The following is a 27,389-nucleotide window of genomic DNA, read 5'->3' as shown; positions in this document are numbered from 1 at the left end:
TCCAAGTCAATACCTTGCCCCCAATCCCATGTGCCTTAACTTCACATGCTAATCTCTTATGCGGGACCTTATCGAAGGCCTTCTGAAAGTCCAGATACACCACATCCACTGGTTCTCCCTTATCTATTTTACCAGTTACATCCTCAAAAAATTCCAGTAGATTAGTCAAGCAGGAGTTACCTTTTGTGAATCCATGTTGACTTTGTCCGATCCTGTCACTGTTTTCCAAGTGCTCTGCTGTTACATTTTTATATCGGACTCTAACATTTTCCCCACTACCGATGTCAGGCTAACCGGTCTGTAATTCCCCGTTTTCTGTCTCCTGTGGCGGAGCCACCAAGAGACACTGAACAATCTGTAATCATTCCTTTAACCACTCTGTAGTGCAGTTGTGGACTGCACCTTTAAGCTGTGTGTAGGTTCTTGTATTTCCACATGATGACGTCATGACGCCGATCACGTGACCCCCAGTTGGCGCGGAAAACGTGATGACGTCATGACGTCGGTTTCCAGTATTTAAGGGCAGTCTGAGAAAGGCTGGGGACGGAAACAGACCTGCTGACCTCTGCTCTTGTAGTTATCAGTTAAAGTATTTTGTTTATTAAAGTTTAATTATTTCGTTTCACTGCGTTGGACTTCGTTATTTGGATAGGAACTTCCGTTCCTACACTACCACCTTTTTTTAATAGTGGGGTAACATTAGCTACCCTCCAATCCATGGGTAATGTTCCAGATTCCATCGAATGTTGGAAGATGACCAGCAATGCATCTACTATTTCTAGGGCCACATCCTTAAGTACCATAGGATGTAGATTATCAGGCCCTGGGGATTTATCGGCCTTCAGTCCCATCAGTTTCCCTAACACCATTTCCCTACAAATACTGATTTCTTTCAGTTCCACCCTTTCATCAGACCCTATGTTCCCCGGCATCTCTGGGAGGTTATTTGTGTCCTCCTTTGTGAAGACAGAACCAAAATATATATTTAGTTGGTCTGCCATTTCTTTGTTCCCCATTATAAATTCCCCTGATTCTGACTGCAAGGGACCTACGCTTGACTTCACCAATCTTTTTCTCTTCACATATCTAAAAAAGCTTTTACAGTCAGTTTTTATGTTCCCTGCAAGCTTACTCTCATATTCTATTTTCCCCTTCTTAATTAATCTCTTTGTCCTCCTTTGTTGAATCCTAAACTGCTCCCAATCCTCAGGATTATTGCTTTTTCTGGCCAATTTATATGTCCTCTCCTTGGATCTTATGCTATCCCTAATTTCCCTTGTTAGCCACGGTTAAGTCACCTTTTTTGTTTTATTTTTATGCCAAACTGGGATGAACAACTTCTGTAGTTCATCCATGCGGTCTTTGAATGTTTGCCATTGCCTATCCACCGTCAACCCTTTGAGTAACATTCCCCAATCAATCCTACCCAACTCGCGCCTCAGACCATCGTAGTTTCCTTTATTTAAATTGAGGACCCTAGTCTTTGAGTCAACTACTTCATTCTCCATCTTAATGAAGAATTCGATCATATTATGATCGCTCCGACCCAAGGGGCCTCGTACAACAAGATTGCTAATTAATCCTTTCTCATCACATAATACCCAGTGTAAGAAGGCAGTTGAGGCCAATTCATTAAATATATTCAAGAAAGAGTTGAATATATTTCTGAAGGCTAAAGGGATCAAGGGATATGGGGAGAAGGCAGGGACAGGGTACTGAGTTTGGATGATCAGCCATGATCGCATTGAATGGCGGAGCAGGCTCGAGGGGCCGAATGGCCTACTCCTGCTCCTATCTTCTTTGTTTCTAAAATAGACTTTGCTTGCTTTGCTGACTCAGCAAACCTCATTTGCTTTGCTGTTTTTTGGCTGACTAAATAAAAGGGTTTTTTTTGGCTGCATGCAGGTATTTAATTGAGTTAGTTCAGGCTTGCTGTCAGTCCTGGCCCTGGTCCCGCCCCTTCCTGCACCTCATTGGCTGACACCGCTGTCAATCGACACCACGAGGGGAAGGGAGGGTGATTGACAGGATGACGATTGATAGAAGCGCCTGCCCGCGCTGTGATTGGTGCAGGGGAAGGCAAGTGGGCGTGTCCGGCCCCCGGGCCGACGTGGGGGAGTCAAAGGCTGGCTGGAGCGCATGCGCAGCCCGCCTCGCACCGTTGGGAAGCTTTTCAAAAAAAAAATTTTCCGAAACAAATTGAAAACACTCATTAATTCCCCGAACCCTCCTCCCCTCTAAAGTGCGATTATTATTATTCTTGGTTTTCCTCATTTGTGTGGCGTGTATTTTTTTTACCTTGCGGTGGCGTGCGCCGATCCAACCGAACCCATGACGTTGCGTGCTGGCGTCAGCGCGTAATCGGAGTGGGGTTTTGATTGACGCAATGCGCCCACCAATCAGGAGCGGGGAAATCGCTGGGAGGACCGGGCGGGCTGACGGTCCTCCAACCAATGGCGGCGCGGGAGGGGGGCGGGACCTCGGTGGTCTGCGTGCGCCGATCCAACAGACCCTTGGGCGTTGCGTGCATGCGTCATCTCGTAATCGGAGGGGGGCGGGGGTGTTTGATTGACGCGAGGCGTCCGCCAATCAGGAGCGCGGAAAACGCTGGGAGGACCGGACGGGCTGACAGTCCTCCAACCAATGGCGGCGCGGGAGGGAGGGGGGCGGGACCTCGCTGGGCTGCAGGCCGTTTTCCTGCTTTCATTTCCTATTTATTTTATTTCCTTTCCAGTTTGAAAAAGGGTTCGACCCGAAACGTCACTCTAATTTCTCTCCCTGGATGTTGCCTGGCCTGCTGAGTTTTTCCAGCATTTTCTGTTGTTATTTCCTGCTTTCATTGTCTGCAGGAGCTGTTAAAGGGAAGGGGAGGAGGCGGGTGGGAAAACCCAGCTTGTGAGTGTTTATTCCTTTCCATTACCTTTATTGCAAGGCTATTCATCAATTGCATTCATTTAAAAATAAGTGAACCTTTTCTCTTTTTCACTTTTATCCAGAACAAAGAGCCCTGGTGCTGTGAACATTTTGGTGGGCAGCCACATTTAAAGGGACATAGACCAGCATTCTTCCTCCTCTCTTGTGAGTATTTATGGTGGGTGGGGGGTGGGTCAAAGGGGACTGCGGCCCCTTTTCAACAAAAAAAATTGCTTGGCCATTTAAAGGGGAATGGGTGCCCCCCAGGTATTTAAAGGGGCAGTGCCTCTTTCTGTATCAAATAATTCATACTTTGGTTCTGTCTTCACAAAGGAGGACACAAATAACCGCCCAGAGATGCCGGGGAACATAGGGCCTGATGAAAGGGTGGAACTGAAAGAAATCAGTATTTGTAGGGAAATGGTGTTAGGAAAATTGATGGGACTAAAGGCCGATAAATCCCCAGGGCCTGATAATCTACATTCCAGGGTATTAAGGAAGTGGCCCTAGAAATAGTAGATGCATTGCTGGTCATCTTCCAGAACTCGATAGATTCTGGAACAGTACCCATGGATTGGAGGGTAGCTAATGTTACCCCACTATTCAAAAAAGGTGGTCGAGAAAAAGCGGGGAATTATAGACCGGTAAGCCTGACATCGGTGGTGGGGAAAATGCTAGAATCTATTATAAAAGACGTAATAGCAGAGCACTTGGTAAGCAGTGACAGGATCGGACAAAGTCAACATGGATTTACAAAAGGTAAATCATGCTTGACTAATCTACTGGATGTTTTTGAGGATGTAACTGGTAAAATAGATAAGGGAGAACCAGTGCATGTGGTGTATTTGGACTTTCAGCAGGCTTTCGATAAGGTCCCACATAAGAGATTAGCGTGCAAAATTAAGGCACATGGGATTGGGGGCAAGGTATTGACTTGGATAGAGAACTGGTTGGCGGACAGAAAGCAAAGAGTTGGAATAAACGGGTCGTTTTCCGAGTGGCAGGCAGTGACTAGTGGGGTACCGCAAGGATCGGTCCTTGGACACCAGCTGTTAACAATATATATTAATGATCTGGACAAGGGAATTGGATGCAATATCTCCAAATTTGCAGACGACACAAAGCTGGGTGGGAGGGTAAGCTGTGAGGAGGATGTCGTGAAACTCCAGTAGGATTTGGACAGATTGGGTGATTGGGCAGAAACATGGCAAATGCACTATAATGTGGATAAATGTGAGGTTATCCACTTTGGTGGCAAAAACAGGAAGGCAGATTATTAGTTGAATGGCAATAGACTGGGAGAAGGGGAAGTGCAAAGAGACCTGGGTGTTATTGTGCACCAGTCGCTGAAGGTAAGCATGCAGGTGCAGCAGGCGGTTAAGGCGGCAAATGGTATGTTGGCCTTCGTAGCAAGAGGGTTCGAGTACAGGAACAAGGATGTCTTGCTACAGTTGGACAGCGCCTTGGTGAGACTGCACCTTGAGTACTGTGTGCAGTTTTGGTCGCCTTACCTGAGGAAGGACGTTCTTGCCATGGAAGGAGTGCAACGAATATTCACCAGGCTGATACCTGGGATGGCAGGAATGACGTATGAGGAGAGATTGTGTCGATTGGGCTTATACTCACTGGAGTTTAGAAGATTGAGAGGGGATCTCATCGAAACTTATAAAATTCTGTCAGGCCTGGACAGACTAGATGCAGGAAGGATGTTTATGATGGCCGGGGAGTCCAGAACCAGGGGTCATAGTCTAAGGATAAGGGGTAAGCCATTTAGGACTGAAATGAGGAGGAATTTCTTCACCCAGAGAGTGGTGAACCTGTGGAATTCTCTGCCACAGAGGGCGGTGGAGACCAGTTCATTAAATATATTCAAAAAAGAGTTGGATATATTTCTTAAGGCTAAAGGGATCAAGGGATATGGGGAGAAGGCAGGGACAGGGTACTGAATTTGGATGATCAGCTATGATCTCATTGAATGGCGGAGCAGGCTCGAAGGGCCAAATGTCCTACTCCTGCTCCTATCTTCTATGTTTCTATGTAAGAGCAGGGAGGTTCTGCTTGAACTGTACAAAACACCAGTTAGGCCACCGGCTAGAGTGCTGCGTACAGTTCTGCTCGCCCCATTGCAGGAAAGATGTGACTGCTTGAGACAGGAGATTATGTTGCCAGGACTAGAGAATTTCAGCTACAAGGAAAGATTGTATATATAAAAACATAGAAGATAATCTACATCCTAGTCCAATAGCAAAATACTGCGGATGTTGGAAATCCGAAATAACAGCAGAAAATGCTGGAATAACTCAGCAGGTCAGGCAACATCCATGGACAGAAATTTGAGTTGACGTTTCGGGTCGAACCCTTCTTCAAAACTGGAAAGAAAAGATAGATCGGAGGCAGGGCTGCGATCCGACAAAAGAATAAAAGAAACATAAAAGTAAGAAAGAGACAATAAAAGGTATTAGAAGCTAGACGAGATGGTAATAGGCTGAGATTAGGTGTAAAGTGTACTGGCAGGGCAAGAGATAGCTGCCAGGTGTGAGAGAGAAACAAAAGGAAAGGCGGGGGGGGGGAAAGGAGTGGAAAAATTACAAGAAAAAATGAAATGGGGGCCGAGGTTATGATCTGAAATTGTTGAACTCGATATTGAGTCCGGAAGGCTGCAGAGTGCTACATCCTAGGGTACTTAAGGAAGTGGCCCTAGAAGTAGTAGAAATAGCATGGCCGGTCATCTTCCAAAATTCGATAGACTCTGGAACAGTACCCATGGATTGGCGGGTAGCTAATGTTACCCCACTATTCAAAAAAGGTGGTGGAGAGAAAACGGGGAATTGCAGACCGGTAAGCCTGACGTCAGTAGTGGGGGAAATGCTAGAGTCCATTATAAAAGTTGTAATAACAGAGCACTTGGAAAACAGTGACAGGATCGGACAAAGTCAACATGGATTTACAAAAGGTAAATCGTGCTTGACTAATCTACTGGAATTTTTTGAGAATGTAACTGGTAAAATAGATAAGGGAGAACCAGTGGATGTGGTGTATTTGGACTTTCAGAAGGCCCCGCATAAGAGATTAAGACACATGGGATTGGGGGCAAGGTATTGACTTGGATAGAGAAACGTAGAAACATAGAAACATAGAAGATAGGAGCAGGAGTAGGCCATTCGGCCCCTCGAGCCTGCTCCGCCATTCAATGAGATCATGGCTGATCATCCAAATTCAGTACCTTGTCCCTGCCTTCTCCCCATATCCCTTAATCCCTTTAGCCTTAAGAAATATATCCAACTCTTTCTTGAATATACTTAATGAACTGGCCTCCACCGCCCTCTGTGGCAGAGAATTCCACAGGTTCACCACTCTCTGGGTGAAGAAATTCCTCCTCATTTCAGTCCTAAATGGCTTACCCCTTATCCTTAGACTATGACCCCTGGTTCTGGACTCCCCGACAATCAGAAACATCCTTCCTGCATCTAGTCTGTCCAGGCCTGACAGAATTTTATAGGTTTCGACGAGATCCCCTCTCAATCTTCTAAACTCCAGTGAGTATAAGCCCAATCGACACAATCTCTCCTCATACGTCATTCCTGCCATCGCAGGTATCAGCCTGGTGAATCTTCGCTGCACTCCTTCCATGGCAAGAACGTCCTTCCTCAGATAAGGCGACCAAAACTGCACACAATGCTCAAGGTGTGGTTTCACCAAGGCCCTGTACAACTGTAGCAAGACATCCTTGTTCTTGGACTCGAACCCTCTTGCTACGAAGGCCAACATACCATTTGCCTTCTTAACCGCCTGCTGCACCTGCATGCTTACCTTCAGCAACTGGTGCACAAGAACACCCAGGTCTCTTTGCACTTCCCCTTCTCCCAATCTATTGCCATTCAAATAATAATCTGCCTTCCTGTTTTTGCCACCAAAGTGGATAACCTCACCTTTATCCACATTATAGTGCATTTGCCATGTTTCTGCCCAATCACCCAAATCATACTGGAGTTTCATGACATCCTCCTCACAGCATACCCTCCCACCCAGCTTTGTGTCGTCTGCAAATTTGGAGATATTACATCCAATTCCCTCGTCCAGATCATTAATATATATTGTGAACAGCTGGGGTCTTGGACCGATCCTTGCGGTACCCCACTAGTCACTGCCTGCCACTCGGAAAACGACCCGTTTATTCCAACTCTTTGCTTTCTGTCTGCCAACCAGTTCTCTATCCAAGTCAATACCTTGCCCCCAATCCCATGTGCCTTAATTTTGCACGCTAATCTCTTATGTGGGACCTTATCGAAAGCCTTCTGAAAATCCAAATACACCACATCCACTGGTTCTCCCTTATCTATTTTACCAGTTACATCCTCAAAAAATTCCAGTAGATTAGTCAAGCATGATTTACCTTTTGTAAATCCATGTTGACTTTGTCCGATCCTGTCACTGCTTTCCAAGTGCTCAACTATTACATCTTTTATAATAGACTCTAGCATTTTCCCCACTACCGATGTCAGGCTTACCGGTCTATAATTCCCCGCTTTTTCTCTACCACCTTTTTTGAATAGTGGGGTAACCTTAGCTACCCTCCAATCCATGGGTACGGTTCCAGAGTCTATCGAGTTCTGGAAGATGACCAGCAATGCATATACTATTTCTTGGGCCACTTCCTTAAGTAACCTGGGATGTAGATTATCAGGCCCTGGGGATTTATCGGCCTTCAGTCCCATCAATTTTCCTAACACCATTTCCCTACAAATACTGATTTCTTTCAGTTCCACACTTTCTTCAGACCCTATGTTCCCCGGCATCTCTGGGAGGTTATTTGTGTCCTCCTTTGTGAAGACAGAACCAAAGTATGAATTTAGTTGGTCTGCCATTTCTTTGTTTACCATGATAAATTCCCCTGATTCTGACTGCAAGGAACCTACGCTTGACTTCACAAATCTTTTTCTCTTCACATATCTATAAAAGCTTTTACAGTCAGTTTTTATGTTCCCTGCAAGCTTACTCTCATATTCTATTTTCCCCTTCTTAATTAATCTCTTTTTCCTCCTTTGTCGAATCCTAAACTGCTCCCAATCCTCAGGAATATTGCTTTTTCTGGCCAATTTATATGTCGTCTCCTTGGATCTTATGCTATCCCTAATTTCCCTCGTTAGCCATGGTTGAGTCACCTTTTTTGTTTTATTTTTATGCCAAACTGGGATGAACAAATTCTGTAGCTCATCCATTCGGTCTTTGAATGTTTGCCATTGCCTATCCACCGTCAACCATTGTGCCATTCCCCAATCAATCCTACCCAACTCGCTCCTCAGACCATCGTAGTTTCCTTTATTTAAATTGAGAACCCTAGTCTCTGAGTCAACTACTTCATTCTCCATCTTAATGAAGAATTCGATCATATTATGATCGCTCCGACCCAAGGGGCCTCGTACAACAAGATTGCTAATTAATCCTTTCTCGTTATATAATACCCAGTCTAAGATGGCCTGATCTCTGGTTGGTTCCTCGACATATTGGTCCAGGAAACCATCCCGTAAACACTCCAGGAATTCCTCCTCCACAGTATTGTAACTAATTTGGTTGGCCCAATCTATATGTAGATTAAAGTCACCCATGATGACTGCTGTGCCCTTATTGCACGCTTCTTTAATTTCCCTTTTAATGCCATCCCCAACCTCCGCCTTACTGTTGGGAGGTTTATATACCACTCCCACTAATGTTTTTTCCCCTTAGTATTTCTCAATTCTACCCATACAGATTCCACATCATCAGAGCTAATATCCTTCATTACAATTGTATTAATCCCTTCTTTAACCAGTAATGCTACCCCACCTCCCTTTCCTTTTTGCCTATCTTTCCTGAATATTGAATACCCCTGGATGTTGAGTTCCCAGTCTTGGCCATCCTTGAGCCACGTTTCCGTAATCCCAACCAAATTATATTCGTTTACCTCTATTTGCGCAGCCAATTCGTCCACCTTATTACAAATGCTCCTCGCATTAAGACACAAAGCCTTCAGGCTGGGTTTTTTAACGCTCTTAGACCTATTAGAATTATTATTTACTGTAGCCATGTTTGATTTAAACCGTTGATTTCTCTGTGCCACTTTTGTTTTTCTCCTTCCTATCTTTGCTTTGATCCCTGTTTCCCTTTCCTCTGTCTCCCTGCTCAGGTTCCCAACCCCCTGCCATTTTAGTTTAAACCCCCCCGAACCGTGCTAGCAAACCTCCCCGCAAGGATATTTGTCCCGTTCTGGTTCAGGTACAAGTCGGACCGGTTGCACAAGTCCCACCTTCCCCAGAAGCAGGCCCAGTATTCCAGGAAACTAAAGCCCTCCCTCCTGCACCAACTCTTTAGCCACGCATTCATCTGCTCTATCCTCCTATTCCTATACTCACTAGCACGTGGCACCGGGAGCAATCCAGAGATTACAACCTTTGAGGTCCTGCTCTTTAATCTGCTGCCTAGCTCCCTAAATTCTTGCTGCAGGACCTCATCCCTCTTCCTACCCATGTCATTGGTCCCAATGTGAACCACGACCTTTGACTGTTCACCCTCCCCCTTCAGAATGCCCTGCAGCCGTTCAGTGACATCCTTGACCCTGGCACCAGGGAGGGAACAAACCATCCTGGAGTCATGTCTACGGCCACAGAAACACCTATCTGTTCCCCTTACAAAAGAATCCCCTACCACTATTGCTCTCCCACTCTTTTTCCTCCCTTCCTGAGCAGCAGAAGCACCCCTGGTGCCAGGAAGTTGGCTGCTGCTGCCTTCCTCTGGTAAATCATCCCCCTCAACAGTATCCAAATCGCTATACCTGTTTGAGAGGGGGATGGCCACAGGGGTCCTCTGCACTACCTGCCTGCCTCTACTGCTCTGCCTGATGGTCACCCATTTCCCTTCTGCCTGTGCAGCCCTTACCTGCGGTGTGACCAACTCACTAAATGTGTTATCCACGACCCTCTCAGCATCGTGAATGCTCCAAAGCCCATCCATCCGCAGCGCCAGCGCCGCAATGCGGTCTGCTAGTAGCTGCAGCTGGATGCATTTCTGGCACAAATGGTCGTCAGGGACACCAGCAGTGTCCCTGAATTCCCACATAGAGCAAGAGGAGCATAACACGGGGCTGGGCTGTCCTGACATGACTTACCCTTTAATTAATTTAAATTAATTCACTACCACCAATTAAAGATAAACTCTAAGGCGCTTGTATGGTTTACCAACAGTCCCCGCTACACCAGAAAGACCTTAGCAACTATAAACCACAGAGTTAAAGTTTAAAAAAGAGAAATACTCACCAACCAATCACTTACCTGCTCCCTGGTGACGTCACACTCTGATTACTTTTTACCTCTCTCCCCGCTGCTGAGTTGGCAAGCCTCACTGCTCCCTGGTCCGAACTGGTCGGGCCTCGCTGGTCGCGCCGGTTTTTATACCGGGCTCCTCCTCGCTGCTCCCTGGTCCGAACTGGTCGGGCCTCGCTGGTCGCGCCGGTTTTTATACCGGGCTCCTCCTCGCTGCTCCCTGGTCCGAACTGGTCGGGTCTCGCTGCTCCCTGGTCTGAACTGGTCGGGCCTCACTGGTCGCGCCGGTTTTTATACCGGGCTCCTCCTCGCTGCTCCCTGGTCCGAACTGGTCGGGCCTCGCTGGTCGCGCCGGTTTTTATACCGGGCTCCTCCTCGCTGCTCCCTGGTCCGAACTGGTCGGGCCTCGCTGGTCGCGCCGGTATTTATACCGGGCTCCTCCTCGCTGCTCCCTGGTCCGAACTGGTCGGGCCTCGCTGGTCGCGCCGGTTTTTATACCGGGCTCCTCCTCGCTGCTCCCTGGTCCGAACTGGTCGGGCCTTGCTGGTCGCGCAGGTTTTTATACTGGGCTCCTCCTCGCTGCTCCCTGGTCCGAACTGGTCGGGCCTCGCTGGTCGCGCCGGTTTTTATACTGGGCTCCTCCTTGCTGCTCCCTGGTCCGAACTGGTCGGGCCTCGCTGGTCGCGCCGGTTTTTATACCGGGCTCCTCCTCGCTGCCCCCCTGGTCCATCATAACTGTAATGTACATACCTTTAAGGGGGGAACTATCTTTTACAGCTCATATATACTGCAGTACCGGCAGTGACCACACCTGTATATAGTACTGAGTAGTAATCTGTACAGATCAGTTCCAGTGTGAGCCACGTTGAGTAAACACCTGTTGTACCGTTCTCCTGCAGTCTGTGTCTTATTATACACGGACACAACAATAACCTCCTTGCTTTTGGACTCTGTGCCTCTATTTATTAAGCCCAGGATCCCATATGCTTTTTTAACCACTTTCTCAACCTGCCCTGCCGCCTTCAAGTGTGACGTCACCAGAAAGCGGGTAAGTGATTGGTTGGTGAGTATTTCTCCCTTTTAAGCTTAAATCTCTGTGATTTATAGTTTCTAAGGTGTGATATTCACCATCTAGAATCGGGGCAGAGGATATTTAAGAATAATATTAATAAATTTAATTAATTACATAGAATGGGAGATCAGGCGATGTGTTGCTGCTGCAATATGTGGGAGCTGGTGAACACCATTGATGCTCACAGTGATCACATTTGCAGTAAGTGTTGGCTGCTCGAGGAACTCCGGCTCCGTGTTGAAGAGCTGGAGTCCGAGCTTCAAACACTGAGACACATCAGGGAGGGGGAGAGTTACCTGGACTCTGTGTATCACGAGGTAGTCACACCAATTAGATTAATTAATTCAGATGTAGTCCGTGGCCAGGGTCAGGATGGTGTGACTAGAAGTGAGGCAGGTACGGGGATCCAGGAGGTAGTGTTGGAGGAGCCGCAGCCCTTGCACTTGTCCAACAGGTTCGAGGCTCTTACTCCCTGTGGGGACAGGAGCAGGGACTGCAGGGAGGATGAGCAACCTGGCCACAGCACCGTGGAGCAGGGGGCCATTCAAGTGGGGGGAGTTAAAAGAAATGTTGTAGTGGTAGGGGATAGTATCATTAGGGGGATAGATAGAGTTCTTTGCAGCCGAGAGTGAGAGTCCCGAAGGCTGTGTTGCCTGCCCGGTGCCAGGGTTAAGGACATCTCCTCTGGACTGGAGAGAAACTTGGAGTGGGAGGGGGAGGATCCAGTTGTCGTGGTCCATGTTGGTACCAACGACATAGATAGGACAAGGAAGGAGGTTCTGCTGAGGGAGTTTGAGCAGCTAGGGGCCAAATTAAAAAGCAGAACCACAAGGGTTATTACCTGAGCCACGAGCGAATTTGGCTAGGACAAATAAAATTAGAGAGTTAAATGCGTGGCTCAAAGACTGGTGTGGGAGAAATGGGTTTTGCTTCCTGGGACACTGGCACCAGTACTGGGGCAGGAGGGAGCTGTTCCATTGGGACGGGCTTCACTTGGCCAGTGCTGGGACTAGAGTCCTGGCGGATCATATAACTAGGGCTGTAGAGAGGGCTTTAAACTAACTAGTGGGGGGGGAGGTTCCTAGAGAGCAAATAATAAAAATGACAACAGAGAAGGTCATAGACTTAGGTAGCAGTGGGGAAATTAAAAACCAGAGCGTGTCAGGAAGGGGCAGAAGGTATGGAGTAAAAGGTAAAGTAATAAAAAGGGCAAAAGCAGGAACTAAGTGTCACAAAACATCTTTGAATGTTCTCTATCTGAATGCACATAGCATTCGTAACAAAATAGACGAGTTAATGGCACAAATAACTACTAATGGGTATGATCTTGTGGCCATTACAGAAACATGGCTGCAGGGTGACAATGCCTGGGAATTAAACATACCAGGTTATTTAACGATCAGGAAGGACAGGCAGGAAGGAAGGGGAGGTGGGGTGGCTATGTTAATAAAGGAAGGAATCACTGTAATACAGAGAAATGATATTGGGTCAAAAGATCAGGATAATGAAACAGTTTGGGTGGAGGTAAGGAATAATAAGGGGAAAAAAACACTAGTGGGTGTAGTCTATAGACCTCCGAACAGTGGCAACTCTGTTGGACGGAGTATCAATCAGGAAATAGTTGAGGCTTGTAATAAGGGAACATCTATAATTATGGGGGATTTTAACTGTCATATTAATTGGACAAATCAAATTGGGCAGGGCTGCCTTGAGGATGAGTTCATTGAGTGTATTAGGGATGGTTTTCTTGAGCAGTATGTAACTGAACCGACCAGGGGGCAAGCAACCTTAGATCTGGTCCTGTGTAACGAGATGGGATTAATTAAAAATGTCCTAGTAAAGGATCCCCTTGGAATGAGTGACCATAACATGGTTGAATTCCATATTCAATTAGAGGGTGAGAAGGTTGGATCTCAAACAAGCATGCTAAGCTTGAATAAAGGAGACTATGAAGGTATGAGAGCGGAATTGAGTAGAGTGGATTGGGAAAATAGATTAAAGGGTAAGACGATACGTGATCAGTGGTGTACATTTAAGGAGTTATTTTACAACTTCCAAAAAAAATATATTCCACTGAGAAGAAAAGGGTGTAAAAGAAAAGACAGCCATCCGTGGCTAAGTAAAGAAATTAAGGATAGTATTCGACTAAAAACAAGGGCATATAAGGTAGCCAAATCTAGTGGGAGGATAGAGGATTGGGAAAACTTTAAAAGACAGCAAAAAATAACAAAAAGATTGATTAAGAAAGGGAAGATAGATTATGAAAGTAAATTAGCAAAAAATATAAAAACCGATAGAGTTTTTATAGTTATATAAAAAGAAAAAGGGTGGCTAAAGTAAATGTTGGTCCCTTAGAGGATGACACCGGGAAATTAATGGTGGGAAATATGGAGATGGCAAAAACACAATGAATATTTTACATCAGTCTTTACAGTAGAAGACACTAAGAATATCCCAACACTGGACAAACAGGGGGCTAAAGGGGGGGAGGAGCTAAACACGATGACAATCACTAAGGAAGTGGTACTCGGTAAAATAATGGGACTCAAGGCAGATAAATCACCTGGACCTGATGGCTTACATCCTAGGGTCTTGAGGGAAGTGGCGGTAGGGATTGTGGATGCATTGGTAATAATTTTCCAAAACTCCCTGGACTCGGCAAAGGTCCCGGCAGACTGGAAAACTGCTAATGTAACACCCTTATTTAAAAAGGGCAGTAGACAGAAGGCTGGAAACTATAGACCGGTTAGCCTAACATCTGTGGTAGGTAAAATTTTGGAGTCCATTATTAAGGAGACAGTAACAGGACATTTGGATAATCATAATTTAATAGGAAAAAGTCAGCATGGTTTTATGAAGGGGAAGTCATGTTTGACAAATTTGCTGGAATTCTTTGAGGAAGTAACGTATAGGGTGGATAAAGGGGAACCAGTGGACGTAGTGTATTTAGACTTCCAAAGGGCATTTGACAAGGTGCCACACAAAAGATTATTGCTTAAGATAAAAAATCACAGGATTGGGGGTAATATTCTGGCATGGATAGAGTATTGGCTATCTAACAGAAGGCAGAGAGTTGGGATAAATGGTTCATTCCCAGACTGGCAATCAGTAACTAGTGGTGTTCCGCAGGGGTCAGTGCTGGGTCCCCAACTCTTTACAATCTATATTAACGGTTTGGAGGAGGGGACCGAGTGTAACATATCAAAGTTTGCAGATGATACTAAGATGGGAGGGAAAGTAGTGAGTGAGGAGGACATAAAAAACCTGCAAGGGGACATCGACAGGCTAAGTAAGTGGGCAGAGATTTGGCAGATGGAATACAATACTGGAAAGTGTGAGGTTATGCACTTTGGCAGGAAAAATCGTAGAGCAAGTTATTATCTTAATGGCAAGAAACTGGAAAGTACTGAAGTACAAAGGGATCTGGGGGTCCTGGTGCACGAAAATCAAAAGGTTAGTATGTAGGTGCAGCAAGTGATTAAGAAGGCCAATGGAATGTTGGCTTTCATTGCTAGGGGGATAGAATATAAAAATAGGGAGGTATTGCTTCAGTTGTACAAGGTATTGGTGAGACCGCACCTGGAATACTGCGTACAGTTCTGGTGTCCATACTTAAGAAAGGACATACTTGCTCTCGAGTCAGTACAAAGAAGGTTCACTCGGTTAATCCCGGGGATGAGGGGATGGACATATGAGGAGAGGTTGAGTAGATTGGGACTCTACTCATTGGAGTTCAGAAGAATGAGAGGCGATCTTATTGAAACATATAAGATTGTGAAGGGGTTGGATCGGGTGGATGCGGGGAAGATGTTCCCGATGATGGGTGAAACTAGAACTAGGGGGCATAGTCTTAGAATAAGGGGCTGCTCTTTCAAAACTGAGATGAGGAGGAACTACTTCACTCAGAGGGTGGTAGGTCCATGGAATATGCTGCCCCAAAAAGCTGGAGAAGCTACATCATTACATAAATTTAAAACAGAAATAGACAGTTTCCTAGAAGTAAAGGGAATTAAGGGTTACGGGGAGCGGGCAGGAATTTGGACATGAGTCTAGGTTCGGATCGGTCATGGCCCTTTGGGTAGCGGAGCGGAACCAGGGGCCATGTAGCCTGATCCTGCTCCTATTTCGTGTGTCTAATTCTGTTAGATTCAGGAGATGGTTCTGTGATAGTGGATTGGCGGCTAGGATCAGATCAGCCATGATCTTATTGAATGGCGGAGCAGGCTCGAGGGGCCGATTGGCCTACTCCTGCTCCTATTTCTTATGTTCTTATGATTTGTGCACACATACCCCCAGGTCTCTCTGCTCATGCACACATTTTAGTCTTATACCCTTTAGTTTATATTGCCTCTCCTCATTCTTCCTACCAAAATATATCAGTTTGCACTTTTCTGCGTTAAATTTCATCTCCCATGTGTCCGCCCATTCCACCAGCATGTCTATGTCCTCTTGAAGTCTATCAGTATCCTCCTCACTGTTCACTATACTTCCAAGTTTTGTGTCATCTGCATATTTTGAAACTGTGCCCTGTACACCCAAGTCCAAGTCTTTAATATATATCAAGTAAAGCAGTGGTCCCAGTGCCGTCCCCTGGGGAACACCACTGTGTACCTTCCTCCAGTCTAAAAAAACAACCGTTCACCACTACACTCTGTTTCCTGTCACTTTGCCAATTTTGTATCCATGCTGCCACTGTCCCTATTATTCCATGGGCATCAACTTTGCTGGTAAGCCTAGTATGTGGCTCTTTCTCGAACGCCTTTTGGAAATCCATGTACACCACGATAACCGCATTGCCCTCATCAACCCTCTGTTACCTCATCAAAAACTCAATCAGAATCAGAGCGGCCTGGCCCAGCGGATGTGCGGCCAGGGCCCCGGCACCAGGAAACCCAGGGTGCACTGCCTCCCCCATCCGAGCCGCCGCTTCCCGGTTTCTTCAGCTGGTTCCACCAAGTCCGACTCGGGACAAAGGACAGGAGCCAGGCTCCCAGAATGGCCCGCGGCCTCGGGGAGCATGCGCACACTCAGCGGGGAAATCAGCGCATTGGATAGAGCGGTTTCTGGGGCGCGGGGAATTGTGGGTGCTGCGGACGCCATTAGTCAGCAGCTGTCGGGAAGCCTTTCATTGCAGGCTGACGGAACATAAGAAGGTAAGTCCCTGGCCGCCTGTGTAGGTCTTTTTGTTGCTATGTTTGAGCTGTAGTGGAGATGGAGGAGAAGCTGCTGCGTTTATCCCCTAGTACTTCTAAGCCCAGGAGGACCCAACAATTTCCAATGTGAGACTGTCAAGGGAGGTGGATTCTGGGGGAGATTAGGTTGTTACACAAACACTGTCCCTACAATGTAAAAGAATATTGTTTTAGGAATAAGTATTTCTGTAGTCTTTTAATCCAGTTTACATATGCAGATTTGTTTTAATTCATTCTTGGGATGTGGGCATCGCTCGCAAGACCAGAATATGTTGCCAATCCCCATCTTCCCGTTGAGAAGGTGATGGTGGGCCGCCTTCTTGAACCGCTGCAGTCCGTGTGGTGAAGGTACTCCCACAATGCTGTTGTGTAAGGAGTTCCAGGATTTTCACCCAGTGATGATGTAGCAACGGCGATATATGTCCAAGTCAGGATGGTGTGTGACTTGGAGAACTTGGAGGTCGTCGTCGTACGTGTCTTCACACTGTTCCCTTTGGGGAACTGTATGAAGTGGTGGAAGGATTTCTGGCCGCATTAGCGCTCCTTCCGTGACCATAACCATCTTCATACCAGCCATTAGGGTGGTTAGTCCTATGGCGGGAGGGTTTTACGGGCTCCCACAACCCATACGAGGGGTGGGGGCCACCCACACCCACGGACGCAAGTATCCCACTGGATGTCAACCCAGAATTTAGAGCCGGAGCTCCGACTCCACTTGCCGGGACTGTCTGGAGCGGGGTTCGAAACCCTACACCTTCTGGCCCAGCGGCGGGGATGCTACCGCTACGCCAAAGGCCCACTCCTAACTTGGAGGTGATGGTGCTCCCATGCACCTTCTGCCTTTGTCCTTCTAGGTGCTGGAGGTTGAGGGTTTTGGAGGTTCTGTCAAAGTTCTGGTTGAGTTGCAGATGTATAAAGTCCATCTCCTTCACCCCCTCCCACTCCCACCTCTCTCTCTCTCTCCCTCTCCTCCCATAGAGGTCAGAGGCCCAGACCAGGTGGCAGATTCCCTTCACCGAGGGACATTAGTGAACCAGTGGGATTTCATGACAATCCGGCAGCTTTCATGGTCACTTTTTTCTAGTGCCGGCCCCACAAATGACCAGATTCATTGAGCTCAATTTCACAACCTGCCTCTTTAGTGGGTTCTCTCTCACGCTCCCTGTTTTAAATTCATTTTACAGGGTATTCGAAGGGGAGGATTTGCAGACGGGAAACTCAAACCAAACATAACGTCAAGATCTGACAGTCACTCAATTCTTCAGGAACTGAATATCATCGGTCTTTGAATATGGAAGCAAAAAGCACCGTTCACACCGGGGAGAGGCCGTTCACCTGCTCTGAGTGTGGGAAGGGATTCACTCTGTCATCCACCCTGCTGAGACACCAGCGAGTTCACACTGGGGAGAGGCCGTTCACCTGCTCTGAGTGTGGGAAGGGATTCACTCAGTCATCCATCCTGCTGACACACAAGCGAGTTCACACTGGGGAGAGGCCGTTCACCTGCTCTGAGTGTGGGAAGGGATTCACTCAGTCATCCCACCTGCTGACACACCAGCGATTTCACACTGGGGAGAGGCCGTTCACCTGCTCTGAGTGTGGGAACGGATTCACTCAGTCATCCCACCTGCTGACACACCAGCGAGTTCACACTGGGGAGAGGCCATTCACCTGCCCTGAGTGTGGGAAGGGATTCACTCGTTCATTCCACCTGCTGGCACACCAGCGAGTTCACACTGGGGCGAGACCGTTCACCTGCTCCGTGTGTGGGAAGGGATTCACTCAGTCATCCACCCTCCTGACACACCAGCGAGTTCACAAGTGACTGCAGGGGTTGGATTCTGTTGTTGTTGCTGCTGTTAATCACATCCAGGACTGAACCATGTTCATTCTGACAGGTGGGGATTGTTTCTGCTGATGTGAATAACTCCGGGAACTGGGCTGGAGTTTAATATTCTGGATAGATGTCAAATAAATCAACTTTGTTTTAAACACATTGTTGTAGATTTTTGTCTTTCCCACCTGAGTGTTTAGCATCACCTGGCTGGAGCTAAGAAAGGACAATTTGGGGGAGGATCGTACGGTGGGAACAGAACTCCAGCCTGGACACAGTCCTTCAGGGCCACACTGAGAGGTGCAAACAGCACTTTGGTCTTTCTTGTCTCTCTTCACTGACAGTAAAGTAGCCGTGCGGGTTAATCTCGAGGCGTGTGAGAAACGTGTCCCAGCCGCTCTCTGCCATGGTTCAGAGCTCCAAGGCACGGAACAGAAGGCTCCTTTATGAATGTACCCCAGTGCTTTTTTTTAATGGCCTTATTAACCTGTGTTGCTACTTTTAGTGATTTGTGTATCTGTATCCCTGGATCCCTCTGCTCCTCCAGCCCATTTAGACTCTTGGGGGGAAATTCGGTGGCGCCCCCTTTGGGTCGCTAACGTCACCGGGGCTAATATTAGCCCCTGAAAAAGTTAGCGCCCCTGTGCATTAAATTCAGTGGTAGCGCCCCAAGCAGGAGGCGGGTGCTACTGGAAGCGCTCCCCTTCCTCTTGAGGGGCTACCAGTGAACCTCACGGTGCTTTGTGTAACAGCGCCATGCCCGTCGGCACATAGCACCGTGTCATAGCAGACCTCCCTCCCTGATTAAAGCGGAGGGGCCTTGCACTGCGTACACCGGGGCCCTGCTGGAGCACCGGGGAGCGGGGTGTCAGATCAAGAGGAGCGCCGGGCTGAGCGATCGCGGCCGACACCCCGAAGAAGAAAGGGGAAGGGGGCGGGTGCTGGCAGTCGGCCAAAATAAAAAGTTGCCGCCCGACACCTGCCCTTTAAGTGGTGTCGCCGCGGCTGCAGGAAGGACCGCTGACCCTATCGGACATGTTGTCTGGCGATAGGTCAGGGGTCACAACCCAAGGTTGCAGCCGGGGTGCTGCACATGGCGATGAAGTCATTGACGGCGGTGCAGTGCCGCGGGGCGCTACCGCCTCCGCTAACCTCCCGCTGAATTTCACAGGAGGTGCAAAGCAACCCAATTTCACCCCCTTGTCCAAGTAATGTGTGGCCTCCTTATTTTTCCCACCGAAACACGCCACCTCACATTGATCTACAGTGAAATTCATTAACACACCACCTCACACTGATCTATAGTGAAATTCATTAACAAACCACCTCACACTGATCTACAGTGAAATTCATTAACACACCACCTCACACTGATCTATAGTGAAATTCATTAACACACCACCTCACACTGATCTACAGTGAAATTCATTAACATACCACCTCACACTGATCTATAGTGAAATTCATTAACACACCACCTCACGCTGATCTATAGTGAAATTCCTTAACACACCACCGCACTCTGATCTATAGTGAAATTCATTAACACACCACCTCACACTGATCTATCGTGAAATTCATTAACACACCCTCTCACACTGATCTATAGTGAAATTCATTAACACATCACCTCACACTCATCGATAGTGAAATTCATTAACACACCTCATCACACTGAACTATAGTGAAATTCATTAACCTACCACCTCGCACTGATCTATAGTGAAATTCATTAATACATCACCTCACGCTGATCTATAGTGAAATTCATTAACACACCACCTCACACTGATCTACAGTGAAATTCATTAACACACCACTTCAAACTGATCTGCAGTGAAATTCATTAACACATCACCTCACACTGATCTATAGTGAAATTCATTAACACACCACCTCACACTGATCTATAGTGAAATTCATTAACACCACCTCACACTGATCTTTTGTGAAATTCATTTGCCAATTACACCCCCATGCTGAAATTTATTAATGGCTTCTTGCATTTTGTCTTCCTCAGTATTAACTCTACCTTTTTTGGTGTTATCGACAAAGTTTGAAATTGTTCTTCTGATTCCCGTGTCCAAATCGTTTTTGAGCAAGTGATCCCAGCACCGATCCCTGTGGAACACCACTGTACCTGAACTCTTAAATCACTCTGCTCCTCTATTCCTTTTGAAGTTTTACATAAGAACATAAGAAATAGGAGCAGGAGTATGTCACATGGCCCCTCAAGCCTGCTCCGCCTTTCAATAAGATCATGACTGATCATCAACCTCAACTCCACTTTCCCGCCCCATCTCCATATCCCTTGATTCCCCATGAGTCCAAATATCTATCTATCTCAGCCTTGAATATACTCAAAGACTCAGCATTCACAGCCCTTTGGGGCACCGAATTCCAAAGATTCACAACCCTCTGAGTGAAGAAATTCCTCCTTATCTCAGTCTTAAATGGCTGACCCCTTATCCTGAGATTATGCCCGTTAGTTCAACACACTCCAGCCAGGGGAAACAACCTTTCAGCATCTACCCTGTCAATACCCCTCAAAATCTTATATGTTTCAATTAAAATGTACATTTCCCCTCATTTTTTCTCCCAAAATGTATCACTTCACATATCTCTACACTAAATTTCATCTGACCTCTACCTGTTCAATCTACTAACCCATGTATATCACTTTAAATCACTCTTCACAGTTCCCCACACTCCCTATTGTAGTCTCATCTAGATATTTTGATCTTGTGCTCCATAAACCCAAGCCCAGATCATTTGTCTATATTGAGAATAGCAATGGTCCGAACACTGACCCTGGGGGACACCACTGTTTACATCCCTCCAGTCTGAACATCCATTAGCCACTACTCTCTGTCCTTTACAAAACTTCCTATCCATGCTGCCCCACTCCCTTTAATACCGTGAGCCTTAACTTGTCCTCCCACTTTTAAAGGTTTGTGCATCTGAGCCGTTTGTTTCCTACAATACAGCACTGTCAGTGACTACACTTCCAAAGTACTTCATTGGCTGAGAAGCACATTGCGAAGTCCTGAGGTGGTGAAAGGTGCTATATAATTGCAAGTCTTTCTTTCTTGTAGGTTTTAGAGATATTAACATAAGGCTGCAATTCATTGACATCAAATGTCTTATGTAATATGCATTATGGGAAAGAGAAGTTTAGTCTGAGTTAGAAACTCAAACAGGTGCTTCACTGCAGACAGGTAGCTATGGCAACACTGATAAGACATTCCATTCACTGAATCGACTGGTTGGCATCTGTAATCAGATCAGGGGAAAGAACAGGGTGTGTCTGTTATTAAACACAATATAAGCTCAAAGCAGAGTGAGTAGTAGAATAGATTAAATTATAATGTGTGCTGTTCATACGTATAATTGTGAAACTATAAGAAATAACATAATTAACAGCAGGCATGGTAGTTTAGGGATGATGAGACCATTACTGAAGAAAAGTAACTGTTGGGAACCAGGGAATGTGTCCTTGTAAATCACAGATTAGCGAACTTCCAGCTGTCTTTTCCTCACTTCCTGCCAAAACCCAGCAGAGAAGACAAAGAAGAGTCAGGTGCCAGAGATGGATCACTGCAGGGTATAAAAGTGAGGGGATACTGACGTAAGAGGGCAGTCGGGACTGGAGATCAAGCTCAGGGCACCTGAGGTTCCATCCAGCAGGCTGACCTCGTGTAATGTTAGTGGGAGTGGTATACAGATCTCCAAAAAGTAATGCGAAGGTTGGGGATGGCATTAAATGGTAAATTAGAGACGCGTGTAATAAGGGCAAAGCAGTTATCATGGTGACTTTACCCGACCCTCCACCGACCCCACCCAACACCCCCACCGACCCCGGCCCCACTCGACACGCCCATTGACCCTGACCCAACCCAGCCCTCCACCGACCCCACCCGACCCCGACCCCACCCGACCGTCCACCGACCCCGATCCCGAACCCACTCGACCCTCGACCGGCCCCAGCGAACCCGACCCAACCCGGCCCTACCCCGACCTGACCCCACCCGACCGTCCACCGAACCCACCCGACCCCCCACCGACCCCGGCCCACCCGACCCTCCACTGACCCCACCCAACCCTCCGCTGACCCTGGCCCACCCGACCCTCCAATGACCCCGGCCCACCCGACTCTACCGACCCCACCCGACCCTCCACCGTCCCCAGCCCACCCGACCCTCCACCGACCCCGAACCCACCTGACCCCACCCGACCCCAAACCCACCCTCCCCCGACCCTCCCCCGTCCCCACCTGACCCTCCACCGGCCCCACCTGACCTGACCCTGACCCCACCCAACCCTCCACTGACACCGACGCCACCCGACCCCGACCCCACCCGATGCTCCACCCGACCCCACCTGAACCCGACCCCACCCACCCCTGGCCCCACCCAACCCTCCATCGATTCTGGCACCAACTGACTCCACCTGACCCTCCACCGACCCAAGCCCCACCCGACCCTCCACCGACCCCAGCCAGACCCCGGCCCCACCCAACCCTCCACCGGCCCCGACCCCACCCGACACTCCACCGACCCTGACCCCACCTGACCCTCCACCGACCCCACCCGACCCTCCACCGACCGTCCACCGACTCCGACCCCACCCGACCCTCCACTGACCCCGAAGTCACCCGACCCTGCACCGACCCCGACCCTGCACCGACCCCACCCGACCCTGCACCGACCCTGACCCTACCCGACCCTGCACCTACCCCGGCCCCACCCGACCCTCCACCGACCCCGGCCCCACCCGTCCCTCCACCGACCCTGGCCCCACCCGACCCTCCACCGACCCCGGCCCCACCCATCGCTCCACCGACCCCGGCCCCACCCGACCCTCCACCGACCCCACCCGACCGTCCACCGACTCCGACCCCACCCGACCCTCCACCGACCCCGACCCTCCACCGTCCCCAGCCCCACCCGACCCTCCACCGTCCCCAGCCCCACCTGACTCTCCACCGACCCCGGCCCCTCCCCCGACCCCACCCGACCCGGCCCCTCCCCCGACCCCACCCGACCCGGCCCCACCCGACCCTCCACCGACCCCGGCCCCACCCGACCCTCCACCGACCCCGGCCCCACCCGACCCTCCACCGACCCCGGCCCCACCCGACCCTCCACCGACCCCGGCCCCACCCGACCCTCCACCGACCCCGACCCCACCCGACCCTCCACCGACCCCATCCCCACCCGACCCTCCACCGACCCCATCCCCACCCGACCCTCCACCGACCCCGGCCCCACCCGACCCTCCACCGACCCCATCCCCACCCGACCCTCCACCGACCCCGACCCCACCCGACCCTCCACCGACCCCGGCCCCACCCGTCCCTCCACCGACCCCGACCCCACCCGACCCTCCACCGACCCCGACCCCACCCGACCCTCCACCGACCCCGACCCTACCCGACCCTCCACCGTCCCCAGCCCCACCCGACCCTCCACCGACCCCGGCCCCTCCCCTGGCCCCTCCTCCGACCCCGGCCCCACCCGACCCTCCACCGACCCCGGCCCCACCCGACCCGGCCCCACCCGGCCCTCCACCGACCCCAGCCCCACCCGACCCTCCACCGTCCCCAGCCCCACCCGACCCTCCACCGACCCCGACCCCACCCGACCCTCCACTGACCCCAGCCCCACCCGACCCTCCACCGACCCCGGCCCCACCCGACCCTCCACCGACCCCATCCCCACCCGACCCTCCACCGACCCCGGCCCCACCCGACCCTCCACCGACCCCGGCCCCACCTGACCCTCCACCGACCCCGTCCCCACCCGACCCTCCACCGACCCCATCCCCACCCGACCCTCCACCGACCCAGACCCCACCCGAACCTACCCCGACCCCACCCGACCCTGCACCGGCCCCACCCGACCCTCCACCGACCCCGGCCCCACCCGACCCTCCACCAACCCCGGCCCCACCCGTCCCTCCACCGACCCCGGCCCCACCCGACACTCCACCGACTCCACCGATTCCGACCCCACCCGAACCTCCACCGTCCCCAGCACCACCCGACCCTCCACCGACCCCATCCCCACCCGACCCTCCACCGACCCCAGCCCCACCCGACCCTCCACCGACCCCGACCCCACCCGACCCTCCACCGACCCCATCCCCACCCGACCCTCCACCGACCCCATCCCCACCCGACCCTCCACCGACCCCGGCCCCACCCGACCCTCCACCGACCCCACCCGACCCTCCACCGACCCCAGCCCCACCCGAACCTCCACCTACCCCGACCCCACCCGACCCTCCACCGACCCCGTCCCCACCCGACCCTCCACCGACCCCAACCCCACCCGACCCTCACCGACCCCGGCCACACCCGATGCTCCACCGACCCCGGCCCCACCCGACCCTCCACCGACCCTGGCCCCACCAGACCCTCCACCGACCCCGACCCCACCTGACCCCGGCCCCACCCGACCCGGCCCCACCCAACCCTCCACTGACCCTGGCCCCACCTGTCCCTCCACCGACCCTGGCCACATCCGACCCCGACCCCGGCCCCACCCGACCCTCCACCGACCCCTGCCCCACCCGACCCTCCACCGACCCTTGCCCCTCCCTCCACCGACCCCGGCCCCACCCGACCCGACCCCGGCCCCACCCGACACTCCACTGACCCCACCCGACCCTCCACCTGCCCCGACTCCACCCGTCCCTCCACCGACCCCACCCGACACTCCCCCGGCCCCACCTGACCCTCCACCTACCCCGACCCCACCCGACCCTCCACCGACCCCACCCGACCCTCCACCGACCCCACCCAACCCTCCACCAACCCCGACCCCACCCTACCCTGCACTGACCCTGGCCCCAACCAACCCTCCCCCAACCCCGGCCCAACCCGGTCCTCCACCGACCCCGGCCCGACCCGACACTCCACCGACCCCGGCCCCACCCGACGTTCCACCGACCCCGGCCCCACCCGACCCCGGGCCCACCCAACCCTCCACTGACCCTGGCCCCACCTGTCCCTCCACCGACCCTGGCCACATCCGACCCGACCCCGGCCCCACCCGACCCTCCACTGACCCCTGCCCCACCCGACCCTCCACCGACCCCTGCCCCTCCCTCCACCGACCCCGGCCCCACCCGACCCTACCCCGGCCCCACCCGACACTCCACTGACCCCACCCGACCCTCCACCTGCCCCGACTCCACCCGTCCCTCCACCGACCCCACCCGACACTCCCCCGGCCCCACCTGACCCTCCACCTACCCCGACCCCACCCGACCCTCCACCGACCCCGACCCCACCCAACCCTCCACCAACCCCGACCCCACCCTACCCTGCACTGACCCTGGCCCCAACCAACCCTCCCCCAACCCCGGCCCAACCCGGTCCTCCACCGACCCCGGCCCGACCCGACACTCCACCGACCCCGGCCCCACCCGACACTCCACCGACCCCGGCCCCACCCGACGTTCCACCGACCCCGGCCCCACCCGACCCTCCACTGACCCCGGTGCCACCCGACCCTCCACCGACCCCGGCCCCACCCAACCCTCCACCGACCCCGGCCCCACCCGGTCCTCCACTGACCCCGACCCTCCACCGGCCCCACCCGACCCGCCACCGACCCCGGCCCCACCCGACCCTCCACCGACCCCGGCCCCACCCGACCCTCCACCGACCCCGGCCCCACCCGACCCTCGACCCCGGCCCCACCCACCACCGACCCCTCCCCGGACCAAGGCCCCACCTGACCCATCCTCGTCCCCAGCCCCACCCGACCCAGCCCGCCACCGACGGGGAAAACTGAGTTGTTAATTTCCTGAAATACTTTGTGATTACTGTAATATCCGAGAGAGAAAATCATATCAGCTCCGGGCTTTGATTCAGTTTGTTTCTCTCTCTCTGTTTGTGTTTAGGCTAAGCCACAATAATCTGGGAGATTCAGGAGTGAAACTACTGTCTGCAGCTCTGAGGAACCCGGACTGTAAAATACAGAGACTGTTGTAAGTACCAGACTGTGTGAGATTGTGTTTATAATAACTGGATGTCTGACACTGTACATTGTTATTAGTATCAGTAACACTGTTATTAATAAACTCTGGGGATTTACTCTGATTCCTGTTATTTCTCTCTCTGATCCCCAGTCTATGGTCTGTCGGTCTCACAGATTCTTATACCGAGGATCTCGCCTCTGCTCTCAGTACAAACCGCTCACTGAGGATTCTGACCCTGGGATCAAACTCCTTCACAGACCGATCTGTCCCCGCTCTCCACCGCCTCATACTGACCTGCGGGAGTCTGGAGTGGATCGGATGAGTGTTTGTGTTAATGTTTAATGTAATAAATAAAATATCAATGGGATTCAGTCACTTTTCTGGGTAATATTTGTCTGTAATTATTATTGAAATATTAACCCCTGTCTCGCGGTTGTTTACACTGATGTTCAATCTGTTTATTTCCTGTTTAATCTTTAATCTGTTTCAGGCTGTGGAGGAATCAGTTCAGTTTATCTGGAGAGAGACTCCTGTGTGTGCTACAGGAAACAAGACCCAGACTGAGTGTGTCTGTGTGACCATTACAATTGATGACGTCACTGTTGTGTCGGTACCTTTCTACCTAGACACAATTTAGGACTCAGAACTCAGAGGCCTAGAAATTCGGTAGGCTTAGCGCCGCATTTGAGGCGCTAGAGGGCCTAGCGCCGGAGTTATGGCCAGTTGAGAAATTCCCTGGGGCCCTAAATCGGCGTTGCACCGGTAGCGCTGCGCCGGCACCGATGACGTCATCGGTGTGCGCAGCGTCCCGGTTGCCGTGGTAACCCGGCCCCAAGCCGAAATTCAGTTGCGCCCGCCTCGCCCGTGGCAGGCGCAACTAAGACTCTGGCAACAGAGTCTTCCCCCAGTGTGCGCCGGCGCATAAAGGTGGAGCGGCGGCCGGCCGCGTTCCCGGCGGCCGCCTGCCCGCACCTCCCTTCCTGGACTCCTGCATTCCCCCCCCGCGGCCCTGATCAGTGTCTCATGCGAGCCCGGCACTTCCCCGAGGTGCCGGGCTCAGATGTCGGGTCAATCCGCCGGACAGTTGTCAGCTG

General features: G+C 51.1%; 2 protein-coding genes across 3 annotated transcripts in view; one reads left to right on the top strand and one right to left on the bottom strand.

Moving 5' to 3' along the window:
- The window catches only part of LOC147091612 (uncharacterized), an 88,025-nt gene that overhangs the window by 17,803 nt on the left and 42,833 nt on the right, over positions 1-27,389 (bottom strand). The gene's annotated exons all lie outside the window — the stretch shown is intronic.
- Positions 2,676-26,667, top strand: LOC147091613 (uncharacterized). Of its 2 annotated transcripts, XR_015075226.1 has the most exons (4): positions 2,676-2,895; positions 2,997-3,078; positions 26,218-26,304; positions 26,446-26,667. XR_015075226.1 is itself a non-coding variant. In XM_085976835.1 (3 exons), exon 3 carries the CDS (start codon positions 17,764-17,766, stop codon positions 18,295-18,297), a length of 534 nt encoding a protein of 177 aa, XP_085832961.1. In that variant the 5' UTR covers positions 2,676-2,895; positions 2,997-3,078; positions 17,657-17,763; the 3' UTR covers positions 18,298-18,421. The 2 variants fall into 2 exon arrangements, 1 of the variants encoding a protein (XP_085832961.1); XM_085976835.1 differs by lacking the exons at positions 26,218-26,304; positions 26,446-26,667 and adding an exon at positions 17,657-18,421.

This window comes from Somniosus microcephalus, unplaced genomic scaffold (genome assembly GCF_052327205.1).
Source record: "Somniosus microcephalus isolate GS21.2 unplaced genomic scaffold, FLI_Smic_1.0 unresolved_chr3, whole genome shotgun sequence".
Classification (NCBI taxonomy): domain Eukaryota; kingdom Metazoa; phylum Chordata; class Chondrichthyes; order Squaliformes; family Somniosidae; genus Somniosus; species Somniosus microcephalus.
The sequence above is the reverse complement of the archived record's forward strand: the minus strand, read 5'-3'. Positions and strand labels throughout refer to the sequence as shown.